Source organism: Arvicanthis niloticus, chromosome X, assembly GCF_011762505.2.
Source record: "Arvicanthis niloticus isolate mArvNil1 chromosome X, mArvNil1.pat.X, whole genome shotgun sequence".
In the NCBI taxonomy this organism is placed as follows: domain Eukaryota; kingdom Metazoa; phylum Chordata; class Mammalia; order Rodentia; family Muridae; genus Arvicanthis; species Arvicanthis niloticus.
This window is the reverse complement of record NC_047679.1, coordinates 59,373,376-59,396,095: the sequence shown is the minus strand read 5'-3', so window position 1 is coordinate 59,396,095 and position 22,720 is coordinate 59,373,376. Positions and strand designations below refer to the sequence as shown.

At 36.8% G+C, this 22,720-nt stretch overlaps 1 protein-coding gene across 1 annotated transcript in view; it reads left to right on the top strand.

Annotated features, from left to right (window-relative positions):
- The window catches only part of LOC117695246 (fibronectin type III domain containing protein 3C1), a 63,116-nt gene that overhangs the window by 28,538 nt on the left and 11,858 nt on the right, over nt 1-22,720 (top strand). The window contains exons 4-21 of the mRNA XM_034486095.2: nt 2,909-2,985; nt 4,562-4,832; nt 6,007-6,711; nt 7,936-7,991; nt 8,274-8,413; nt 12,628-12,687; nt 13,120-13,258; nt 15,180-15,233; nt 15,940-16,061; nt 16,148-16,322; nt 17,050-17,136; nt 17,295-17,433; nt 18,068-18,139; nt 18,796-18,914; nt 19,040-19,142; nt 19,550-19,656; nt 19,868-19,981; nt 20,962-21,111. Of these exons, the coding sequence (XP_034341986.1) occupies nt 2,909-2,985; nt 4,562-4,832; nt 6,007-6,711; nt 7,936-7,991; nt 8,274-8,413; nt 12,628-12,687; nt 13,120-13,258; nt 15,180-15,233; nt 15,940-16,061; nt 16,148-16,322; nt 17,050-17,136; nt 17,295-17,433; nt 18,068-18,139; nt 18,796-18,914; nt 19,040-19,142; nt 19,550-19,656; nt 19,868-19,981; nt 20,962-21,111 (2,690 nt within the window). The remainder of the gene's footprint in view (nt 1-2,908; nt 2,986-4,561; nt 4,833-6,006; nt 6,712-7,935; nt 7,992-8,273; nt 8,414-12,627; nt 12,688-13,119; nt 13,259-15,179; nt 15,234-15,939; nt 16,062-16,147; nt 16,323-17,049; nt 17,137-17,294; nt 17,434-18,067; nt 18,140-18,795; nt 18,915-19,039; nt 19,143-19,549; nt 19,657-19,867; nt 19,982-20,961; nt 21,112-22,720) is intronic.

Genomic DNA, 22,720 nt, shown 5'->3' with positions numbered 1-22,720 from the left:
AGTGGGAGGAAGGAGAGAAAGGGGGAAAATTATGTAAATACAGTGCTCATATATAAAATTCTCAAAAAGGAATCCAGTTTTTTAAAATGTTGAACAGATTAACTAGCATTTTACAATATGAAAATAAATATGACCTATAATTATCTTGAAGAACATTTTAACTCATTACAAACTTTGAGGTTTAAAATGAAATCAATAAAAATTATTTTACCCAGCATACTAACAAAAACCACAATAACGTTTTATAATTCAAAGTATTCCAGAGAAGAGTTTTAACAAAATAAAGAAACTGGTTACTCCCTCCAGTTCTGAAAAGCAACAGCAAACACTAGAGCAGAGAGAAGAAGAGGGCCAAAAGAAGGAGTCCTCAGTACATGGGAATTCATTCTGGACAAGCTACCAGCCACACCACATGTTGAAAATGTCTCCTTAGCCTTACAGACTTATAATGGACTTTCCTCCTTTCCCACTGCCTTCGGTTTTGAACAAATAGCATTGGCCAGAGTCTTGCAGTTGCAAATAAGTAAGCCTTTCAATAAGGGACCAAAAGGAACTTCTTGATGGCCTATTTTAGTTCACAGTCATAGCTCAGAAGCCATGCAAGTCCCTGAAAACAGCCCAAGCCTACTTGGCTGACTACCATAATCAGAAGACTGCAGAAAGGCTAAAAGAGGCAAGAAGGGTTGCTCTTCCAGACCCCAGAAGGTTGTATCAGAAGAAACAGAGGGGAGCCAAAGGCACCAGGACAAAACTATTTACCAGACCAAAAAAGATAAGGAAGCACGAATGTAAATACAGTAAAGTCTCTAGCTCCAGGGAGTAACAGAATTGTGTTACTCTCAGACCTGGCCAGAGAAGCTTCTTGCTACAGAGGGTACTTGTTAATGCAGAGACTCTGAACTTTACCAAATGCTGAGAATGAGCAAATGTGATTGTTCAGCTGTAGATGGGACATCCACATCAACACACATGCAAGCACATAGGCAGGCAGGCACTCAAACATGCAGGCAAGCACACACTCACCAAAAATCGCTCAGGGACTATCTTGGAAGTAGGGTCAGAAAGAACATAAGAGCCAGAGGGTGGAGAAAAGTAGCACTGTGAAAACCTGGCCTCTGGATGTGACATGGGTGTTGTACACATCAACTCCACAGCTGTGGTTGTTGCATAAGACTTCCATAGGATCAAGAGACTTAAACTCCAGCATGGAGAAGCTTCCATGCCACACCCCTTGCTGAAGAGTAATGGCAGTTGGTGGCTATTGAGGGAAGGCCATTTCTCTTGGTGGGAGGGCTTCCATTGTAGATTGTTCACACCTCAGTGGGTAAAATTACACACACACACACACACACACACACACACACACACACACACACACTAGTGGCTTCTATTTAAAAAGTAAGAGTATGAAAGAGGAAATGGGATATATATTGGAAGGATGAGGAGAGATGGAGGGAGAGAATGGGACGATATATGTAACTGAGATACAGTGTGTACATATATGTAATTACTGACAGAGAGAGAGAGAGAGAGAGAGAGAGAGAGAGAGAGAATATACTGCAGAAACACAGCAAGATAAGATGAAGAGAAACAATCACCCCTTGAAAAGGAACGAGGGCTGTTGTAAAGGAAAGTTATTCAATCTCATCGCCTGCCATTTCCGTGGCTATGTACCTAGTAAGCATCTCACTATGTTGTTAAATAGTAAATATCTTGGCACTCCTATTTCTTTTTGGACAATGACCCTTGGGAAGAAGGTCCATTGGATATTTACTCTTGATAAGATGTTAAGAGGTCTTCTTGCTCTTGCAAAGGATGCAGATTTAGTTTCTAGCACCCACAAGGCAGCCAGCCCACAACCATGTGCAACTCCAATTCCAGTGGATCCAACACCCTTTTCTGGTATATAATGATCTCACACAAATTACCACTCTAGGACCTTAGAAACTCTGATCTTCTTTGAACTAAGTACTAGTTTTAATAATTTCAAATAACCCACAGAATGATGACATAAGTATCTGTGCTGTAGAAACTTTAGCTGCTATGCAACTCTATGTGGAGATATTAAGGATGTGTAATATAAAGGTGCAGTGAAGCCTAAGTCCTTCTCATAGTAGGTCCTTTCCTAAAAATCTGTTTTCTGAAGATGTGTTTATTTTTATTTATGTGTCTGGTTGGTTTGCCTGTATGTATGACATGCTGCCATGTGGAAGCCAAAAGAGAGCATCTTTTGTTCCATGCCCTGGAACTGGACTTAACAAATAGTTTTGAGCCACTATGTGGGAGCCAAGAATCGAACCCAGGGCCTCCAGAAGGTCAGCCAGTGCTCTCAACCACTGACCCATCCCTCTAGGTTCCCCTTTCACTTTACAAATTATTCTTTGAGATTACCATATAATTATATAATTTGTCCCTTCCCTTTACGCTCTCCAGACTATCCCATATACCCCTCCTCGCTCTCTTGCAAATTCGTGTCCTCTTTTTTCATCAATTGTCATTACATACATATATATTCACTTTGATATTATTGGAAGGAAGACCTAATATAAAAATTCCTTTCATTTTTATTAGGTAATATAACTGCAATAAATGATTTTCTGACACAAAGTAAAACGTTAGACAATATAAGCACGCTAAGTGAGAGAACACCACCAGAAAGCTGAAACTGTATCCTCACTTGCAGTGAACTTGCCAGTAGTTTTTATAATATACATTTTACCCAGTACTCATTGGATCCCTTGATAATATTCCATTGGTTGGAATGAATCTTCAGTGATTTCATCTATACTTTGCCAATAGGCTTTGTGTCTGTGCAGCAATATTCTTTCAAAATGGCTATTTTAAAGCTCAACGCTGGTTAACTGGAATTCCGCAATGAACTTTGCTTAATATTCATTAATTCTCTTAGGACCTGCAGACGTTCCTCTGATTGCACCAACTGGCAATTTGCCTCCAATATATCTTCCTCCTGGTTACATGTCTCAGGTATGCTAATGTGGTTTCTCTTTGGTGGTTAGTTCTTTATTATCATTTAATATTTTTACTATGTCACCATATGATAATAGATTTTCTGAAATATGTGTTTACTTACCTTTACTCTTACCATTTCTTTAAATTTTGCTTTTAATTAAACCTGTAACTGAAATTATGTCAAGTGACTGATTTTAATCAAACCTCCCTTAGATTACCCTACACATGATACCTAATTGCTTAGCGAATTTAGATCACTTAATAGTTACCTTCCATTGCTTTGTTGTAGAGTGTGTTAATCTACCTTAAGTTCCATTACAATACATACAGCAATGGCTTCGGATAATGTGTAATCTTTAGTCCTTAAAATAATGTACTATTTTCAACCCAGTAGTATTTTATTGTGAAAGGTCTCAGAAAACTTATTTTTAAAATCCTCAATTATTTGTAGTGCTCTTAACATGGGCAGGCAGATAACCCACCTGCTGAGATTTTAAAAAAAGGTTCAATTGCCTTGGAATTACAGTACTTGAGAAGATGCCTTGTTATCCTTCCGCCTAGCCTTTGTCTTCATGGTTGTTGGTTGTGTATATTGCATAGTGTTGCAGATACAGGTTAATATAATGTACTTTAATTCAATACAGAATTGCTTGTAAGAAACTATCTAGTGAAAATGAGTGCACACATGCCTGCAGTCAGCAACTTCACTTTAAAGGATTTATCAGACAGACATTTTTACAAATTTGTAATGAGATATTATTATAGTATAAAAGTAATATTCTTTGCAGTGTTTTTATAATCACAAAAATGTTTGAAAACAAATCTGATGCCTATAAATGAGTGGAGGTGTGATAAATAGAGATCATTATCTAGAGCACTAGAAAACTAGGCAAAAAATTGGAAAAAAAAAAAAGGCTGCTTGGTGGTGGCACTCACCTTTAATCCCAGCAAAAGGAAGGTAGAGGCAGGCAGATCCTTGTGAGTTTCAGACCAGCCAGAGTTCAAAGATAGCCAGAGCTACATAGTGAGACTGTCTCTAAAAAAGGGCAAGGGCAGATTATGAACCAAACAGAAAAGATTTCAAAGATTTATTACTAAGAAAAAGTGAAAGTGTGAACCTGTAGAAATGACACTTTTTTTGATATAAAAACAAGGAAAACAAGAAATTTTATAAATGTTCATAAGAAATTAACATTAATTTCCTGTTTGGAAATTAAGTTCAGAAAGTAAGGATTAAAAAGGGTACTTTTAAATTATATGTTACACTTTAAGGTTTTGAAATGTGTCAAAAATTACCTCTTTTTAAAAAGCTAGCTACAGCCAGGCATGCTGGTGCACACCCATTAATCCCAGTAGTCAGGAGGAAGATCTGTATGTCTGAAGTCAGCCTGGTTGACATAGAGTTCTACAGACTTTATACTGAGATAAAATTAAGCTACCTGTTGGAGGAGGGGCAGAGAATGAGCTTACCTTCTTGATTACTGATCCATTATACTTTAGATTTCTTAATTACCAGCATGTGATATAAATCCAAAACATAATGATTTCTGTAGATGTTAATATGTACTTGTAATTCTGTCTTCTCATTTAGGTGGTAGAAGAAAATGGAATTCAAAAAATTGTCATTGTACCTCAGACACTTGACTATAATGTGCCCGTGACTGCTCCTGTGCAACAGCCCTTTGTAGCAGCACCACTGCTCACATACCCACAGGCCCCTCAGCTTCTGTATTCTCCAGTTCAAGGGGAATTCCCAGTACCTTCTGGCATCCAAGAGCCACAGCAGATCCCGCCACTGCCACTGCTACCACCACTGCCACTGCTGCCACCAGCAGCAACATTTATATTCCAGGAGCATCTTGGTAGTGTATACCCTTCTTCTATTGAGATTTTATTTTTATTTGTCTGAAGAGTTTGCCCAAATGTATATCTGTACACCATGTGTGTGGAGTGCCTGTGGAGAACAGAAGGAAAGAGGGCATCAGATCCTCTAGAACTGAATTTACCTGCAGTTGTTAGCAGCCAATTGTACGCTGGAAATTGAACCTAGATCCTCTGGAGGAGTACCCAGAGTTCTTAACCACTGAGCCATCTCTCCAGCCCCAGCATATACTTTTCGTAAATGCAAAGCATTGTCATTGATGACAGATAAAAATATAGATATGACATAGAATTAGTCATGAGAACCGAGAATACGATCAGTTAGGAGAGGGCTCTGCCTACAATACACAAAGCCCTGAGTTTCGTTACAACATAAAACCACATATGGTGGTATATTCTTATAATGTCAGCATTCTGGATGTGGAAGCATTAGGATTCAAAAAGCCATCCGCAAGAGGAGGAGGAGGGGAAGGGCAGAAGAGGAGAGGAGGAAATGATAAGAACAACAACTGTCAAAAAATGTAGAAGAGCAGGAGAGGAAGGGAAAAGAAATAGGAGAGTAAGGGGGACAAGTGCATGCTATACTTGTACTAATGTTTTCTACTACATACAATGAATATGTGCCACTATAAACGGAAATTTTTTAAAAAGTGGGAAAATGTGAAGTATTTTCAGTTTGTTAAAAGTGAACAGATTTGGACAGTTATTAAAGTGGAAAAAAGTAGAAGATAATAACATTTCTATGAATGATTACATATCATACATATATATTATGGCTGAGGATAGTTAATAGGAAAATGCTTATAATGCCTAAAGTTTAAGACCTACATAGAATCTTCCCTAATCGTGATTATTAATGCTATCTATTGAGAAGATAAAAGACACTGGAGGACGCCATCATATCCATCATAAGACCTTAAGATTTAAAAGTTACTATCTGGAAAAATACTGTATTTGCTCATTTTTTCTGTACATAGCCATATATCTTAAATATGTATACATAGAATATATACATAAATATCAAATATGTGTATTGAAGGAAAAAAAAATTTTCAAGTAAGCCATGATTTATCAATGTTCTTTGGGAGGTTAGCTAAAAGAACTGGAGACAAAATGATTATTACTGGACTTTATTGCATTTATTATCTCTCTTAGAAACCTATCCTCACGGAAGAGTAAGTCATAACCAATTTGATGAAAGGACTGTAAAGATTGGAGAATATTCAAAGAAGAAAATAAGAGATCGCCAATTGGGTGAACACAAGATTAGCTCCAATTTTAGTGATACCCCTTTGCTTCTGAACAAGGAAATTGATGTATCTGCTCCTTCTGATACACTCTGTTCTTACACTGTGGATACTGCTCCAGGCACTAACACTGATAACAGTACTTCAGACACTTACTCTCTGAATACTGTCTTAAACACTTGCACTATTGACACTACTCCAAGAAACATGGCTGAAAATAATCCAGACACTAACCCTACTGACACAATCACTAGTTCTTCTGGTGATGACTCAAGCATTACTACCTCAAACTCTACTTTTTGCTCTGACAACAGTAACAATATTACAGACCCTTCTATAAGTACTTACAGTCAATACACCTCTGATGGAACTCAGGAACCACCAGATACTAAGAGTATTCCAAGCTATACTTCTGAGAGTGCTTGCAACACTTTCATCTCTGAAAATGCTCGGACCACCTCCTCGATAAATGATGGCTTCATACCTTCTGATGCTGTCAGCATTTCTGAAAACAATCACAGAGAGACAGAGGGTAATCTGGGAGCTGGAGAAAATAAGCAGGTATTAGGTGAAAACCAAAGGAAGAGCCAGTCGGCAAATGCATCACTAAAAGGTAAACACAGGAACCCCATTTTGTTGCCAATGAGAATACAAGCCAAATAATTTGGACTCTCAGTGCATTTTTAGATAAATTTCTATTACACATAATTATTTATTTACTCTGTATGTATATGTGAACAAGGGAGATCAGGTGCAACTTATGAGAGTTTGTTTTCTCCTTTCAAAGATGCAGATCCCCAGTTCAAACTCAGGTTATAGTGCTTGGTAGAAAGCACCTTTACTCTCCATGTCACCTTGCTAGTCAATTTGAAATATTAGAGATCCATTCTCTGCTTCTGTTTCCTCTTTACCTCATTACAGCTGTACATACATTTTTTCTAATTTACTATTAATTGACAAATAATAAGCCAAACTCATAAAGTGCAATGAGACATTTGTACACACTTATATATGGAATATATAAATATAATGTAGAATTAGTAAATGAAGCTAACTGACATCCATCATCTCACTTATTGACTAGGATTCATTTTTTTTCGTTTTTCTTTTTAATGTTCAGACATATGAAAAGGTATGTCTGCTTTATTGAAATATACCTTATAATGACTAAGTCACTCTGCTGTTCAATAGCTCCTATATAAATTTTATCCCCTTTGATCAGCAATTCCACCCTGCTGATAATGATCAATTCCCTGATTATTATGTTTCTTTCAACTTTACTAAATTCTACATACAAGTGAGATCACGACATATTTGTTTTTCTCTTCTTCTCTTATTTTATTTGGTGTAATGCCCTTCAGGTTTTATATTTGGTAGCAAATGACAGGACACTTATTGCACTTTTGAAGTCCAAATAGCATATGTAAAATCATAACTAGGCTGCCTTTTAAACCCATGAGGAATGTTAGACTCCATCTCAGTGGTAGAGTGCTTTATACTATGCCAATGGCCGTGGATTAAATTCCTAGCAACACACACACACAACTACACATATTTAACTGAGAAATACATCCTTGAATTTTTCTAGATGTCTTCTAATGAATAATTGTAAATTTAATCTGACATAATTTGTTTGATTCTATTTAAATTGAGAAATTTTGTAAATATCCTATGAGAGTTTAATATATATGTTCACTGAGTTCTATTTCAAATGTTTTAATATAAATCTTAATTGGGTCTTACTAGTTTTCATAGTGATGATATATTTGTAGTGAGATCTATTTTCTCTTGTCTTGCCAATATATTATTTTTGAGGTTTTTTTTTCCTTACTTTTAGAACACAATACAGAATACAGAACACAGCCATGTTGTTTCGACGTTGAAAAACCTGTGGTATGTAACAAAAGTGAAGATTTCATGTTCTTCCATCTTTTCTATCTAAACTCTCCAAAATCACTGCTAGTTTTCTTTAAAGCATTTGCTGCATTAATATTTTCATAATTTTCTTCAGCAATGCAATAAGATCCAATGTGGAATCATTAAAGAGAAGATTGGTGTCTAATTATTTAATCATAGTATTTAAGCACCTAATATGGGAATTGCACCTAGTATCAAACAATACTTTAAAACCGCTTATGATTATTAAATATACTCTTTGCATTTTCCTCATTTTAGGTTTTTAATATTCAAACACGGTCTGCTACTGTTTCTTGGACTCTGAACAGTACTGAAAAATATGATATCAATTCCTCTGTGACGTTTGAATTGGCACTGTCCAGCAGTGGTAAAAATGGAATCTATAAAAACATTTATATGTAAGTCTTTTTAATTATTTTGTATTATTTAATTCAAAAATACAGTATAAACATATAGTCATTGTGCCTCAACTTATACCTAGGCTTAATCATTTTCTCCTAAGTATTTTTGACATAAGTAAGTTTCTAGTAGTAGGTTACCAAACCAATCCACAAAGCTTGTTAATATCACAGTATGTTATTTAAATAGCTGCTCATCAGCCAGCTATTGGTGGTGCTCACCTTTAATCCCAGCACTCAGGAGGCAGAAGAAGGCTGATCTCTGAGGTCAAGGCCAGCCTGGTCTACAGATTAAAGTCCAAGACAGCCAAGGCTACACTCTAGAGAAAACCTGTCTTATAAAACAGACAGACACAAGCTCATCCATTTTCAGTTATAGTCTATCTATTAGACAAATTTTAACACAAGGAGAATAAAAACTTAAACCCCCAGTTTAACAACCTCATTGTTCACTCAGTTCAATGTAGGAACAAATAGCACCCCATGATGGTGTCTTTGGGTAAACAAGTGAGATAACTTACATTGCAGTGAGAATTCAAGAATTGGATTCTGCTAGGAATTTCATTCCCGGAGCTGGTTATAAGAAAGAAGTTGTGAAAATAGCAAGACACTTTTAGGAATGTGAATCAAAAGATAGGACCAGGACTAGGGAGAATACAGTGGAAGATAGCCAAGAGCATATCTAGACATTCTGAACAACAGCAAGGCTGGTAGAGAATGCAAACTGAGAGAGACAAGGAAGGAAAGACATGTAAATAGAGGGGATGGGACAATCTTTTCTTCTTAGTAATTTATTTATATTACATCTCCATCACAACTTCCCTTCCCTCCTCTCCTCTCACTCGCTTCCTCTCACATTCTGTCCCTCCATCCCCTTCCTCCCTTTCTATTTAGAAAAGGGGAGGCCACCCATGGATGTCAACCTGCCTTGGCATAGCAAGTAGCTGCAGGAGGAGGCACTAGGCAGCCCAGTTGTGGGAAAGAGAGCCAAAGGCAGGCAACAGAGTCAGAGACAGCTCCTGCTCCTGCTGTTAATAGTCCCAAATGATGTCCAAGCTGCACAACTGTTAGATATGTGCAGAGGGCCTAGGTCCATCTCATGCAGGCTCTCTGGTTGGCAGTTCAGTCTCTGTGAGCTACTATGGGCCCAGGTTAGTTGAAACTTTATGGGGTTTTTTGTGGTGTCCTTGGCCTCTCTGGCTCCTTCAATCCTTCCTCCTCCTCTCCCACAGGATTTCCCAAGCTCTTCCTAATGTTTGGCTGTGGATCTTTACATTTGGTTTCATCAGTTGCTAGGTGAAACTTCTAAGATGACAGTTATGCTATGCTCCTGTCTGCAAATATAGCTGAATATCATTAATAGTGTCAGGGATGAGGGGTATAAGTCCCTCTCATAGCATGGGTCTCAAGTAGCGGGGGTCAGTGGTGGGCCATTACCTCAATTTCTGCCCCACCTTTACTCCTGCATGTCTTATAGGCAGGACAGATTATAGGTCAAAGTGATTTTTTCAGGCTAGACTGGTGTTCCAATCCCTACTTTGCAAATCATGCCTTCAGGAGATGGCTGTCTCAAGTTCCATATCCTTCCATTGTTAGGAGTCTTAGCTAGGGTCACCCTTGGAGATTCCTGGGAGTTTCCATTATCCTAGATTTCTAGCTCATCCCAAAGGTGACCCATACACACACACCTATTCCAGTTCTCTCTGCAGATACTCTCCCTCCTCTCATCTTGATTCCTGTCTGTTTCCTTCCCTACTACCTCCCCCAACCAGTCACCTTCCTCCATCCACCTCCCATGTTTCTTCTATCTCTCCTTCTCAGTGAGATTCATGTGAACTCTTTTGAGCCATCCTTGTTACTTAGTTTTGGTTTTTCTTTTTTTTTCTTTTTCCTTTTTTTTTTTTTTTGAATCTGTTGATTATAGCGTGGTTATCCTATAATTTTGGCTAATATCCACTTATAAGTGAGTACATACTATGTTGGTCTTTCTGGTTCTGGGTTACCTCACTCAGGATGATCTTTCATAGTTCCACCCATTTGCCTGCCAGTTTTGTGATGCCTTTGTTTTTAGTAGCTGAGTAGTACCCCACTATATAAATGTATCACCTTTTCTATATTATCCATTCTTCCATTGAATAACATCTGGGTTGTTTCCAGTTTCTGCCCATTACAAATCAAGCTGCTATAAACATAATCGAGCAAGTGTCCATGTGGTATGGTAGAGCATCTTTTGGTTATATGTCCAAGACAGGTATAGCTGGGTCTTGAGGTAGATTTATACTCAATATTCTTAGAAATCAACAGATTGATTTTCAAAGTGGTCATGAAAGTTTGTACTCCCACCAAAGATAAAAGAGCATTCCCCTTGCTCCAGAATCTCACCATAATAAGGTGTTCATTGTGTCCTTTATTTTAACCATTCTGAGAAGTGTAAGATGGAATCTCAGAGTCATTTTGATTTGCATTTTCCTACTGGCTAAAGATGTTAGACATTTCTTTCAGTGCTTCTTGGCCATTGGAGATTCCTTTATTGAGAATTGTCTGTTTAGCCCTGTACCCCATTGTTTAATTGAGTTATTTGGTTTGTTGATGTCTAGTTTATTGAGTTCTTTGTATTATGTATATTAGTTTAATTATTTCTCTGTATACTTTCTGTTTGGATGACCTGTCCATTGTTAAGAATCGGGTATTGAAGTCTTCCAATATTAATATGTGTAGGTTCAATGTGATTTAAGCTTTAGTAATGTTATTTTATGTAAGGGGGTTCTCTTGAAATTTAGGGCATAGGAGTTCATAATTGATATGTCATCTGGATTGATTTTTCTTTTGAGGAATATGAAGTGTTCCTTCTCATCCCTTTTGAATAATTTTGATTGAAAGTCTATTTTGTTAGATATTAAAATGGCTATTTCAGCATGCTTCTTGCGTCTGTTCATTAGGAAAATCTTTTTTCAAGCCTTTACTCTGAGGTAATGTCTATCTTTGGTGCTGAAGTATGTTTCTAATATGCAGCAGAATGATGACCAGGAAGGGACAATCATACCCACTGGTCAGTAAGCAGTAAGTAGGCCAGAGAATGATGTACAATACATGCCTAACAAGTTTATTTTCAAGAATTGTTTGTTTTTATCCAGAGACATGATGTGAAAATGTGAATTTATAGAACATTTAATTCTATAATAATTAGCACTTAAAGTTGTACAATCTAATGACCCCAACCAACAATCCTCTGTGCAGCGTAGCAGAAATGGGGATATGTAAAATTGGCTTGCATGGAAATCTTTTTCTGGTATGTCATGTACTATAAAAGTACCACTACCTTAAAAAGATAAAAATCTTAGCTTTCAGCATTAGAAGGAGGATAAAGAGGAGGAGTTAAAGCAGTAGAAGGAGATTGCCCTTTGCTTCCACCTCTGATTACCCTTTGCTTTTGAGTAGCCTGTGCTTAAAAGTATCAATATCTTGCATTTTAGAGGGGTCTTTTTAGGCTCTAGAGATAGAACGAAGTCCTTGGTGTTTGCTCAGGAAGACATAGGTGTGGGAATATAATCCCTCTCTTCATGTGACAGGATATCACCCAGAAACTCTCTCTTAAACTAAATAAATTGTGTGAGGCATGCTGTTCTTCAAAGCATTTAATATCTACAGTCTTTTAAATGGCCTACTTAAAAGCAAATCTGTACGATTTTGGTTAAATATATGCAGTAGTAAAATGCAAATTGATGGCTTTGAATGAGTAATATCATTATTGGTGTATGGTATAAATATATATTGAATGAAGGAAAACACAAACTCAGAACTTCTTGGTGGCTGCTTTTCTGATGATTACTTTGTTCAGCTCCTTCAGATTCCTATCGGTGCAGGTGTGCAGATGGGCAGATGAGTGGATTTGCAGATGTGTATCCCCCACCCTCTGAATTTGAGAACCTGCCTTAGAGACCTAGAGCAGCTCTGTGGTGTGTCCACTAGTCATTGAAAATCACATACCTCCCAGATCATACCATCCCTCTAAAACTTGATATGCTCCTCAATGGAGGCTTCAGCCTACTAAGAACATAATTTTGCCCACATATAAAGTGGTTTAAAATGATCAAAATTTTGGGAAGAATTGTGGTTATTTATCAGTTAGTTATTCAGTTATTATGAGAGTAGGACTGCTTACTTTGCTGGTAAATGTATGTGAGATCCCATATAAACAAAGGTTATCTTCACAGTGGTGATGGCGTTACTGTGGTCCTACATGATCTACAACCTTGCATGGTCTACTTTTTAAGGTAAGAACTCTGTCCCATACAACCTACAACCAGCCTGTAGCTAGCCAAGACACCTAATCTATATGAGTTTAGTACTTAGAATTCCTGCAGGCAACCTAGTTATTTGCTGGCAAAGTGCCCTTGAATACTCATGTAGGCAACCATAGTTTAAACTCATGAGGCTAGCAAAAAAATAATAATAAGAAGAAGAAATAACATGAGAGTAGGAAGCAGGCAACTAGTTACAGAGATAAAGGGGATCAGTGAGCCTGGCAAGGGAACAAAAGAGCTTTATCGGGTGGGAAAAGGATGGTCATATATGAGGACGCCATAATGAAAGTTGTTACTGTGTATACTCAATATGTGCTAACAAAAGAACAACAAAGAATATGTCTAGAAACATAAACTTGCAACTCAGGATATAAACACTTACAATTTCTGTTCCCCTTTCAGAGTTACAACCATAAGAGATGCGGAACACAGAAGTGTGTCTGAAGTGGTTAGTTTCACAACACCAGGCTGTGAACCAGACCCTCCTCTTGTACCAACACTAATTAGCAGAACCAAGAACAGCCTGAATTTACAATGGAAAGTAAGGATTTTACTGACAAAAGTATCTCAATTTGATTTTAAAACACTGTCCTAGTTCCTGAACTTTAACCATAAGTGATACATGCTTCATCTAAGTTATTTCTCCATCTCTTCTCTTCACAATGATCTTCCTGTTCAGTCTAAGAGATCATGCCAAGTGAATTGAGAACAGCTTTAATTACATTAAATGCTAGCACCATTGATTCTGCAACTGCTGAGACAAAAGAAGTTAAGACAGCTACTTTTGTTAATAATTCAGCAAAAATGTTACTAATGTGTTGAATATATAAGAGGATTTAGATAGGCATTTGGAAGAACAGATTGATGCTCTTTATCCTATTCAAATGTCTCGTAGGAGGTTCAGAATTTAAGGCTAGTCATTATAATTAGGAAAAAGTTTAAAGACACTTGCAGTATATTTGGCATAATTCTAACACCTCTCTGGAAGTTTAATGATACATAGGGAGCTTATGAATTTCAAGAATGCTGCTCTGCTGAGCGTTGATGTGGTAGATACTGAAGATAAAATTACCCATGGCCAGAGGTCAATATTTCTATTTTAGACAAGCTTCAAAAATGGCATATATAGCTTGATCATGCTAGCCCTTTTTGTCCTGGAAATACTTTTATTTCTGCCCATCCTGTTAAAGCTTTTCTTTAACAACATCAGCATGTTGGCAGCCAAAGTACATGGCTGGAAACTGAAAATGGACCCCCAGACAGAGTTATTAAATTAACAGGCTGGCAAGCCATGGACCGGTAAGATTCTGCACAGAGCCTTACCAACCTAAGACAGAAATTCATTGCTTTTGATAATGCATATTCCATGACTGGTAAGGAAGGCATTCTTATCAGAACGACCTAAGACAGGCTCAGATTTGTTAATTAAATAAAAAAAATGGGGAGAAGCAGAGAGCCTTTGGGGCTGCTTGGCAAGAATCTGACATGGGACAAGGACAAGAAAATGGGCTGCTTGGCAGGAATATGACATTGACCAAGGACAAAGGAAGTAGGCTTCAGGCAGGAATCAGACATTAGGCTAGTACAAAGAAATAATTTCAGGTAGGAATCTACATCTTAGGCTAGAACAAAGAAATAATTTCAGACAGGATTCTAAGTTTTAGACTAGAACAAGGAAGCAGGCTTCAGACATGAAAATGATCTTGTGCTAGGACAGGGAAGTAGGCTCAGATACTTTGGTCATCCTGATAAACACTTAGAAACAGTTATCTCGGGAGTGTTCACATAATTGGGTTCATCTTTTTCCTTGCTTTTTCTTTGAATATTTGTGTTTATTGACTGGCTTGTTCCTTGAATATTTGCATCTATTGCTAGACCCTCAACCTAGAACTGACATTAATATACACATGTAATTAAAATGTGTAGCATTTAATTACATAAGTAAATAAAATAAAATTACATAAATAAATAAATAAAAGCATAAAGGAGGAGGGGGATGGTATAGGAGGTTCTAGGGAGGGGAAATGGGGAAAGGGGATTACAACTGTATTGTATATAAATAAAATACTCAATAAAAAATTTTTAAAAAGAAAAAGAGAAACATCAATATACTTTGGATTATTAATGAAGAGCTAACTACCTGTTCCTAGCACTTTTGGTGTCAATCATCCCAGTTTCTAATAACACTATGTCTCTGGTTCTTTAGGTATTCATTTTAACTTCCTTCCTTTTATGCAGTCTGGAAACATGACATACAGAACCAGAGTGTGTCTTGAAGACTGTAAAATGTGTGTTTTAAAATTAAATTCGAATTGCCATAAAAACAAATATCCTTACACAAATTTTGCAGTACAAATTCACCATACTTTAAATGCATAAACATATGCTCATGATATATGTGCAGGATATATATGTGATATATAAAAATAAACCATCATAATTTATCATTCTGATCTTTTCAGGGTTCCAATGATAATGGATCTAAAATAAGCAGCTTTGTTTTGGAATGGGATGAGGTATGGTCATTTATTATTAAAAAGACATTTTTTCATGTAATATTATCTGATTACTGTTTTCTTTCTTCCAACTCCTGATCCCTGCACTCCAAACCACCCCTATGCAAACCCACACCCTTTCTTTTTCTCTTTTAAACACAGGCTTCTCAAAAAACATGAAAGAAAAGAATAGTATGATAAGATGTGATTCCAAACAAAGAAACCTGAACAGGACAAAACAAACAAATAAACAGAAAAAAACGAACCAAAGAAAAAGCACAAGGAACACATGTAGACACAGACACACACTTTCATACACACAAGTCTCTTAAAGACACAAACTCAGAAAACATTATAAGAAAAAGACCTGTAGAGTTTTTTATAACGACAGGCAACACAAATTTATGTCACACATTAAAAAATCACTTCAAAATTATGATTGAGTTCATTCTGTGTTGGCTAACCACTGCTGGGCAGAGGGCTCACCCTTAACTGTGGTTTATATACTCAGTGAGACTCCACTGGAGGAAACTATCATTTTTGCACACATTTAACACTCTGGGTTAGGGTCCAGTTCTCTCACTCAGTGCTAGGAGATTCCATCTAGCTTTGACCTTGTACAAAGGGATTTTTACAAATCACCTGATTGTAAATGGTTAATGCTATGGTGAACATGTGTTAAGTGTGGTATTTTTAAATATGGCAATATTTTGTGTGCTTTGTCTAGGGTAAAGGTGAAGACTTCAAAATTTGTTACAGTGGACCCCTGAAACAGCACAAGGTCTTTAAACTGAGACCATCAACAAAGTATTCATTCAGATTAGCTGCCAAAAATCACTTTGGCTGCAGGTACACTGAATTATTTGCACCACTGGGAAATCTATACTGACATTAGATCCTGAAATTAATGCTTTCATTTCAACTTATTCTTTTAGTAATTTCAGTGAAACAGCAGTCTTCTATACATCAGGAAACACACCTCCAGCACCACTGCCACCTAAGTTGAAGGAAGCGGGAGTCCACAGTTTGTCTCTAGAATGGTGTGCCCCAACAAACCCAAACCCAAATGACACTCTTACTTATGTGCTAGAGATGGAAGAAGCAAAATCTGTAAGTCTCCTCTTTTTCTTTTTGTACTATGATCTTAATTCTCAGCGTTCAATGACTTTTTATACTTACTTCTTACTTGGAAAATAACCCAGCCTTGAGTTTCTGTGTTCAGAATCAATACAGAGTCACTATTGGACAGGTCTGCATAGGCCTCCTTATCCCACAACTAGCTGAATGCAAGAGCTCCATGCTCTACCCAGCGTCTATACAAAGAAGCCTGTTAGCATCTTCAACTCCAAGCCTGTTGGTCTAGGTGACTCTGTGGCCACACATATTTTAAGCACCTTCAAAGGAATTCTCAAGCCATGTTCTTACTTCATCTAGTTTCCTCGTTTGGGTGAGCACCTATTTCACTCCTTTCTGACCTTCCAAACTTATGTCAAATAGCTAGTCAACTTAAAAAGCAGCCATAAGTTACAATGTACATATTATCAAAATTTAAATCAAGCAGATAATTTTGAGATGAGTACTGGATTGTAACTAATAGGCTGCTTGCTTTCACATGTGCAATCTCATTACATCTTAAAAAATGAACTTTTGAAAAGAGAAATTATCTCCAATTTTTATTGAAAATAGATTTTTTTTTCTCTAGCTAACAATCATAACATAGATCCAGAGGACCTGATGCAGACCACTTTGGGGTTCAAAACTCTTCAGGTAGATAGTAAATTGAAGTTGCACCTTGAATCTAGGCTTTCTTCCTAAATTTACTGTCCTCCATTTTTAGGGACTAGGTTTTAAACCTAAATACAATGGAGAAGACCTCTCCTGCACCATAAGAAGTCTTCAAAGAAATACTACATACAAGTTTCGGGTATGTGGCATGACCTATAAGTTGGTATTTTCTCTTGAAATGAAACTTTACTTGACATTTCATTCTGAGAAATTCTCATGCAGCTGGCACTGCACACATTATATAAAGCAGACATTTATTTCTAGTGATCAATACAATAATCTCTTTCACTCAAACAGATTTTTGCCTATAACCTGGAAGGAAGGAGCAACCCCAGTGGAGAAGTAAAATATACTACTCGTCCAGCTAGGCCTGGATGCCCTAATAAACCATATGTAGTGGGAACCATCCTTGCCCGCAAAGTGACAGTTGGATGGGGTAAATAATGCTTCTCTCTTGAAACTTTGCTGTCCATACAAGTATTTACTATTGAGAAGAAATCTTTCTGCAATTTCACTAAGCAAAATATCCTCATTTGCATGTGAACTATTCTGCCATATTAAGTGAGTTTAGTGGTAAACCCTATTATTACTTTTTCTAATTTGCTATTGAATTTCCTATTGCTGGCTTAAATATCCCCAAGTGAACAAATTGTTGAACTTCATATGGATCTGTGAATAACTTTCTTCCACGTAAAATGTATTTATATCCACATAAGAATCACAGATAGAAGTTTGTGTAAAAGATGAATGTTAGCTTAACCAGAAATTATATTTATATAGATATATTACCTATAAACTAGGTAAATGAAATTATTCCATGTATAATTATTATTTTAGTCTCTTCATAAGAACGTTGAAATACTATCTAAGTGCTTGGTGGCTGATGTCACATGTATGTAGCATGTATTATGTTTAGAGAATTGTAGTATACAGATGTCAATATAACAATGAGCTATGGTTATATTTTTCTGTGAAAAGTTATAATTTATGAAATAAAATTCTAGTGGAAACTTGTGTTTTCAAAAAACACACTTAAAAAAGAATCACTTAAAATTTATTTCTTCTTTTAGACTTACCCAAAGACAATGGCGGAATGAACATTTCAAGTTACAGTTTAGAAGTTTGTGAAAATTCAGATGGTGGTAAGGCAACACAAATTTTAAAAGATTTTATTTTGAAATGATTTTATACTCATTGAGCAATTATCACAAAAATTCTAAGGCGCTCCTCTGTAAAACTTTCACTTGGCTTCACCAAATAGCAGTGTCTAATTTAGACAGTGCAATTACCAGAACCAGAAAATCGGGATTAATACACACCTATGAACCAAACCCCAGGACATACTTGGATCACTTTGGATTTTAGTAAGAAATTATTATTTACTAATCACTTATCATTTATGTTTAATTCTACTGGTAATGAAATTATTTAATAATCATAAAATTATTGTTGGATTATGGCTCAGTGGTTAAGAGTACTGACTGCATTACCAGAGGTAATGTGTTCAATTCCCAAAAACCACATGGCAGCTCATAACCATCTGTGATGGGGTCTAATACCTTCTTCTGGTGATTCTGAAGCAAGTAACAGTGTACTCATGTACATAAAATAAATAAATAAATCTTTAAAACAATATTATTGAACTAAGTTACTCTCAACATGGCCATTTCTTAACATATGTGTAATATGTAGTTTGTATATATGGTTTATAGCATGAGTACATTAGCTATTATGGTGACCTATAAAATTTATACATAATTTGTGAAGAAACTGAACCAAATTTCTATTCTTCCTTCAGCGAATCTCTGGAAAATAATCTACAATGGCACTCTACAGGAATTTCTGTATGATGACCTCCAACCAGGCACCACATATAAACTGAGAGTCTTTTGCACTTCACCTGCAGGCCAAAGCCGTGTAAGAAATCAGAAAAACAAAAGTTCTCCAAATGAGAATTGAAATAAACTGCTATAATTACTAAATGTTTTATGAAGCTCATCTTGAATTTAGCATACTATTAAAATACTTTGTACTTCTCTTAGCCTTCAGATGTATTGACAATTCAGACACCTACTCTTCCTCTTGAGTCTTGTCGTTCACTTCCCTTACGTGGTAAAACCAAGGGCAAGGATGCCAATCTTCCTGGTAAGTAAGGCTTCCTTATGTGATTGACAACTGTCCCTAAGCATCCTGTCCTGTGACTTTTGCTTTGTCTGCATTTGTTAATATCAGCAAGTAGTGTTTCCTTTTAGAACAGAATTGAATACTTCTTAGCAAACCAATCCTTGGTAATTGATAACCCACCTTTTTAATGTCTAAGTCAAATTGATAATTGGTACAATAAGCTTTGAGTATCTAAGCTTTTTTAAAGAGTTGTCTTTACTCACTCTACAGTATGTTGTATTGTTTTAAAGAAACATCTCTGAAAACAAGGGACTTGGTGTGGAGCCAAATAATTTGGTGTGTGCTTAGTATTCACAAAACACTGGGTTCTATCCCTAGTATCAAGGTAAATATTGGGGGGAACTGAGTGCATCTTACATATTTTGTAGACAATCATTCTGTTAATGGGAAGTCAGAAGCACTTGTGCGTGGCAAAAAAGCAAAAGGTCCTCATCATGACAGAAAGGAGTGTCCCAGCTCTGAAAAGAAATGTGCAGTAAGTAAATTAATTCCTGAAGATCTCATAGTTTATGGATAAAAACATAAAACATGAGTTTAAAAGTTATTCTATTCAGGTGATCCACTTGTACTTTGTTTCACTTTGAATGAATACATGCTTGCACTGTTTTTGTTGCCAAGTTGAGGAGTAACCGTGCCTGCAAAGTCATGCATGTGTTTGTTTATTCGTGTGTTTGTTTAATTTGTAGCTTGGATCTCAGTCAATGGAGTGTGGATCTGTACCAGCCCGGCACCCTCCTTCTCAGTGTGGTACACCTGTGCTAACCTGCAAGGGTCCAACCTGTGTTATTGTCAGTTGGGAAGTACGTTACCAATTCAAATTTTTATTCATTTTGCTGATACACAAACATGTTAATAGTTTAGAGCACTTTTTGGAAAAAAGTGAAATGAATCATAGATTAGAATTAGGATCCTAGATTCCTCAGATCATGCTTTTCTAGAACATACATACCTAGGACCTAATACCACTGATGTCATGAAGACAACAGAATGAATACTCTGCTCTTCGGATCTCAATTATAAATTTGAGGACCAAAGTAAACCTTGAATGAGTAACAATTGAATTTTTGAAGCTAATGCAAGAAGAGTCATTGAAGGTAAAGCAATTTATAAGAAGTTTAATTTTCTGTGGTGCTAAGGACTGAACCCAGGGCTTCATACATGCTAGGGAAACACTCTATTTCTGAACAATATCCTCAGCCAAGAACTTAGTCTTTCTTTGAAGAACTTCATTGGGAAGCTTCTGCTGCTATATCTAACATGTAACTACAATGTGGTACTTAAAGAATGTAAAAGATCTTAAAATGTACTTTTAACAACCATGTGAATGTCTTACCAAACTAAGTTTTCAAAAATAAGAATTAGCCTAATTATTTAGTCATATCAGTTTATTTGTGCTGTTCATTTTCCCTAATCTCAAGAAATGGTATAATATTTTAACATTGACTCAAAAGGTTATGTCAGAGATGCATGACAGAGCTGATTCTTTAACTTTTAAATGCCAGATCACCAGAGCATGTGTTTTAGCATACTAACCAATGGTAATATTAAACAATCTTAATTTATTTGTTTTCATTCATCTAATAAGTGGAATTAGCAAGTCCATTTTCTTACTTTAAATTTTAATGTTATTGCAGTGTCATGCCTGTGTTTGTTTCTACACATCTGTATTCTGTATCACTTGATGGATTACAAGCTTTTATGCAGTGTTCCTCCTCACGGTATCAAATATCATGACCACTTAGAAAAAGAATTGAATTCCTGTGTATGTTTCATCTTTCAGATTCCTAAATGCAATGGTGCTGAAATCATTGATTACCGACTGCAGTGGGGACAAGTTGAAGATTCCATGCATTTGATTTATACTGGCCCTTGCTTGCGCTATGAAGTTAAAGGTCTTATTCCTGCAACCACATACTTTTGCAGAGTACAGGTAGACCTGACATTCCCATCACTATAAGGAAGGCAACTGCTATTAACTTATATTTCTCACATACATAATACTGATGTCATTTTCAGTGTAAAGACTAGAGTCAAGAAGGGAAGAATTTTCAAATTAGAAGATTGATTATACTTTTTATTATTATTTTATATTTTATTTACATTTCAGATGCCATCCCCTTTCCCCATTTCCCCTCCCTAGAAAACCCCTATCCCATGCCCCCTTTTCCTTTTTGCTTTTATACAATTTTTTAAATGTTAATCAAAGGCTTTATAAGTTTGGTAATGCTCAATCAGAAGTGTAACCCAATACCTAACCTAGATATATAAACTATCTTTGACTGGTGGAGACACGTGAACATCTGCCTCCGATTGATTATACTTAACAACGAAAGTTGTTGTTTGGTTGGTTTTAGTTTTTTGAGACAGGGTATCTCTGTGTAGCTCTGAGTGTCCTAGAACTCTCTTCTGTAGACCAGGCAGGCTGCCCACTCAGAAATCCACCTACCTCTGCCTCCTGGAGTGTTGGGATTAAAGGTATATACAAATACTGCCTAGTCAATCAGTTCCTAATTTCCAAGTTTGGTAATCTATTTAATAAGCATGTACAATGACTGTAAGAAGAAAAGATAAGGGGACTAAAAATCAAGGACAGGTTTATTTTGAGATAAACTTGGGACAGACTCTCATCAGAAGTCAAGATAGTAAGTCAATGGACTTCTTTTACTGGCTAGGGTTGTTAAGGGGCTTGGGCTTGGAAAAGAGCTACTAGGTGGGCTGGGAACTTTCCTGAATGATCAGAATAGTCTTATTGCTTAGATGAGGTGGTGTTAAGAATTAAACTAGTATATGTAGGAATGATATATTCCGTTAAAGCCTGGCTTCAGAATACTGAAACAGTTACATGAAAGGGGGACTGTTCAGACCAGGCAAGATGGTCATGCATCTGTTCTTTCAGTTCAAGTTCTATGGTTTGGTAGAAAACCAGGGTAATCAAGTCTTTCCCAGTACTCCCTGCCAGGTAGGTGTCATGGTCCTTGAAATGAAGGTGTGAGGAGGATGAAAGATTTAAGACATCCTTGTGAATTCACTCTGCTATGAGGAATTGAAGTGACCAGGTCAGCCAGAAACTTCTGGAAAAAATAATAGAGCAAAGAAATAAGAGGAGTTCAGGATGATCATGACAATCAAGAACAAGAAAAGGGTTAATCCTGAGTTGGAGGAACTGCTGAGGAGCAATGGCTCTATCTTCTATTTTTTAATTTTCTGTGCATGCCTGGTACCCACAAAGAAGAGAAGGCAGCACTTCTGCTGGTACAGGATATGCATATGGTTGTGAAGCAGCATGTGGTTGCTAGGAACTGAACCCAGGGCCTCTGGAAAGCCCTTGCTCTTAGTTGTCAAGGCCCTCTCCAGCCTGCAAGCCTTTAAATCTTGTAAATGATCTCTGTCAGCACTGACTTACCTGTAAAGAAATAGCACTGTTCATTCAAGAGTGCACACATAGCCCAATGGTGACCTCTAGAAGACAGAGAGATAGACCATGGCAGTTCTGCATTACAACAGCAGCTAGGGAGCTGATCTATTCGTAAATTGTCAGG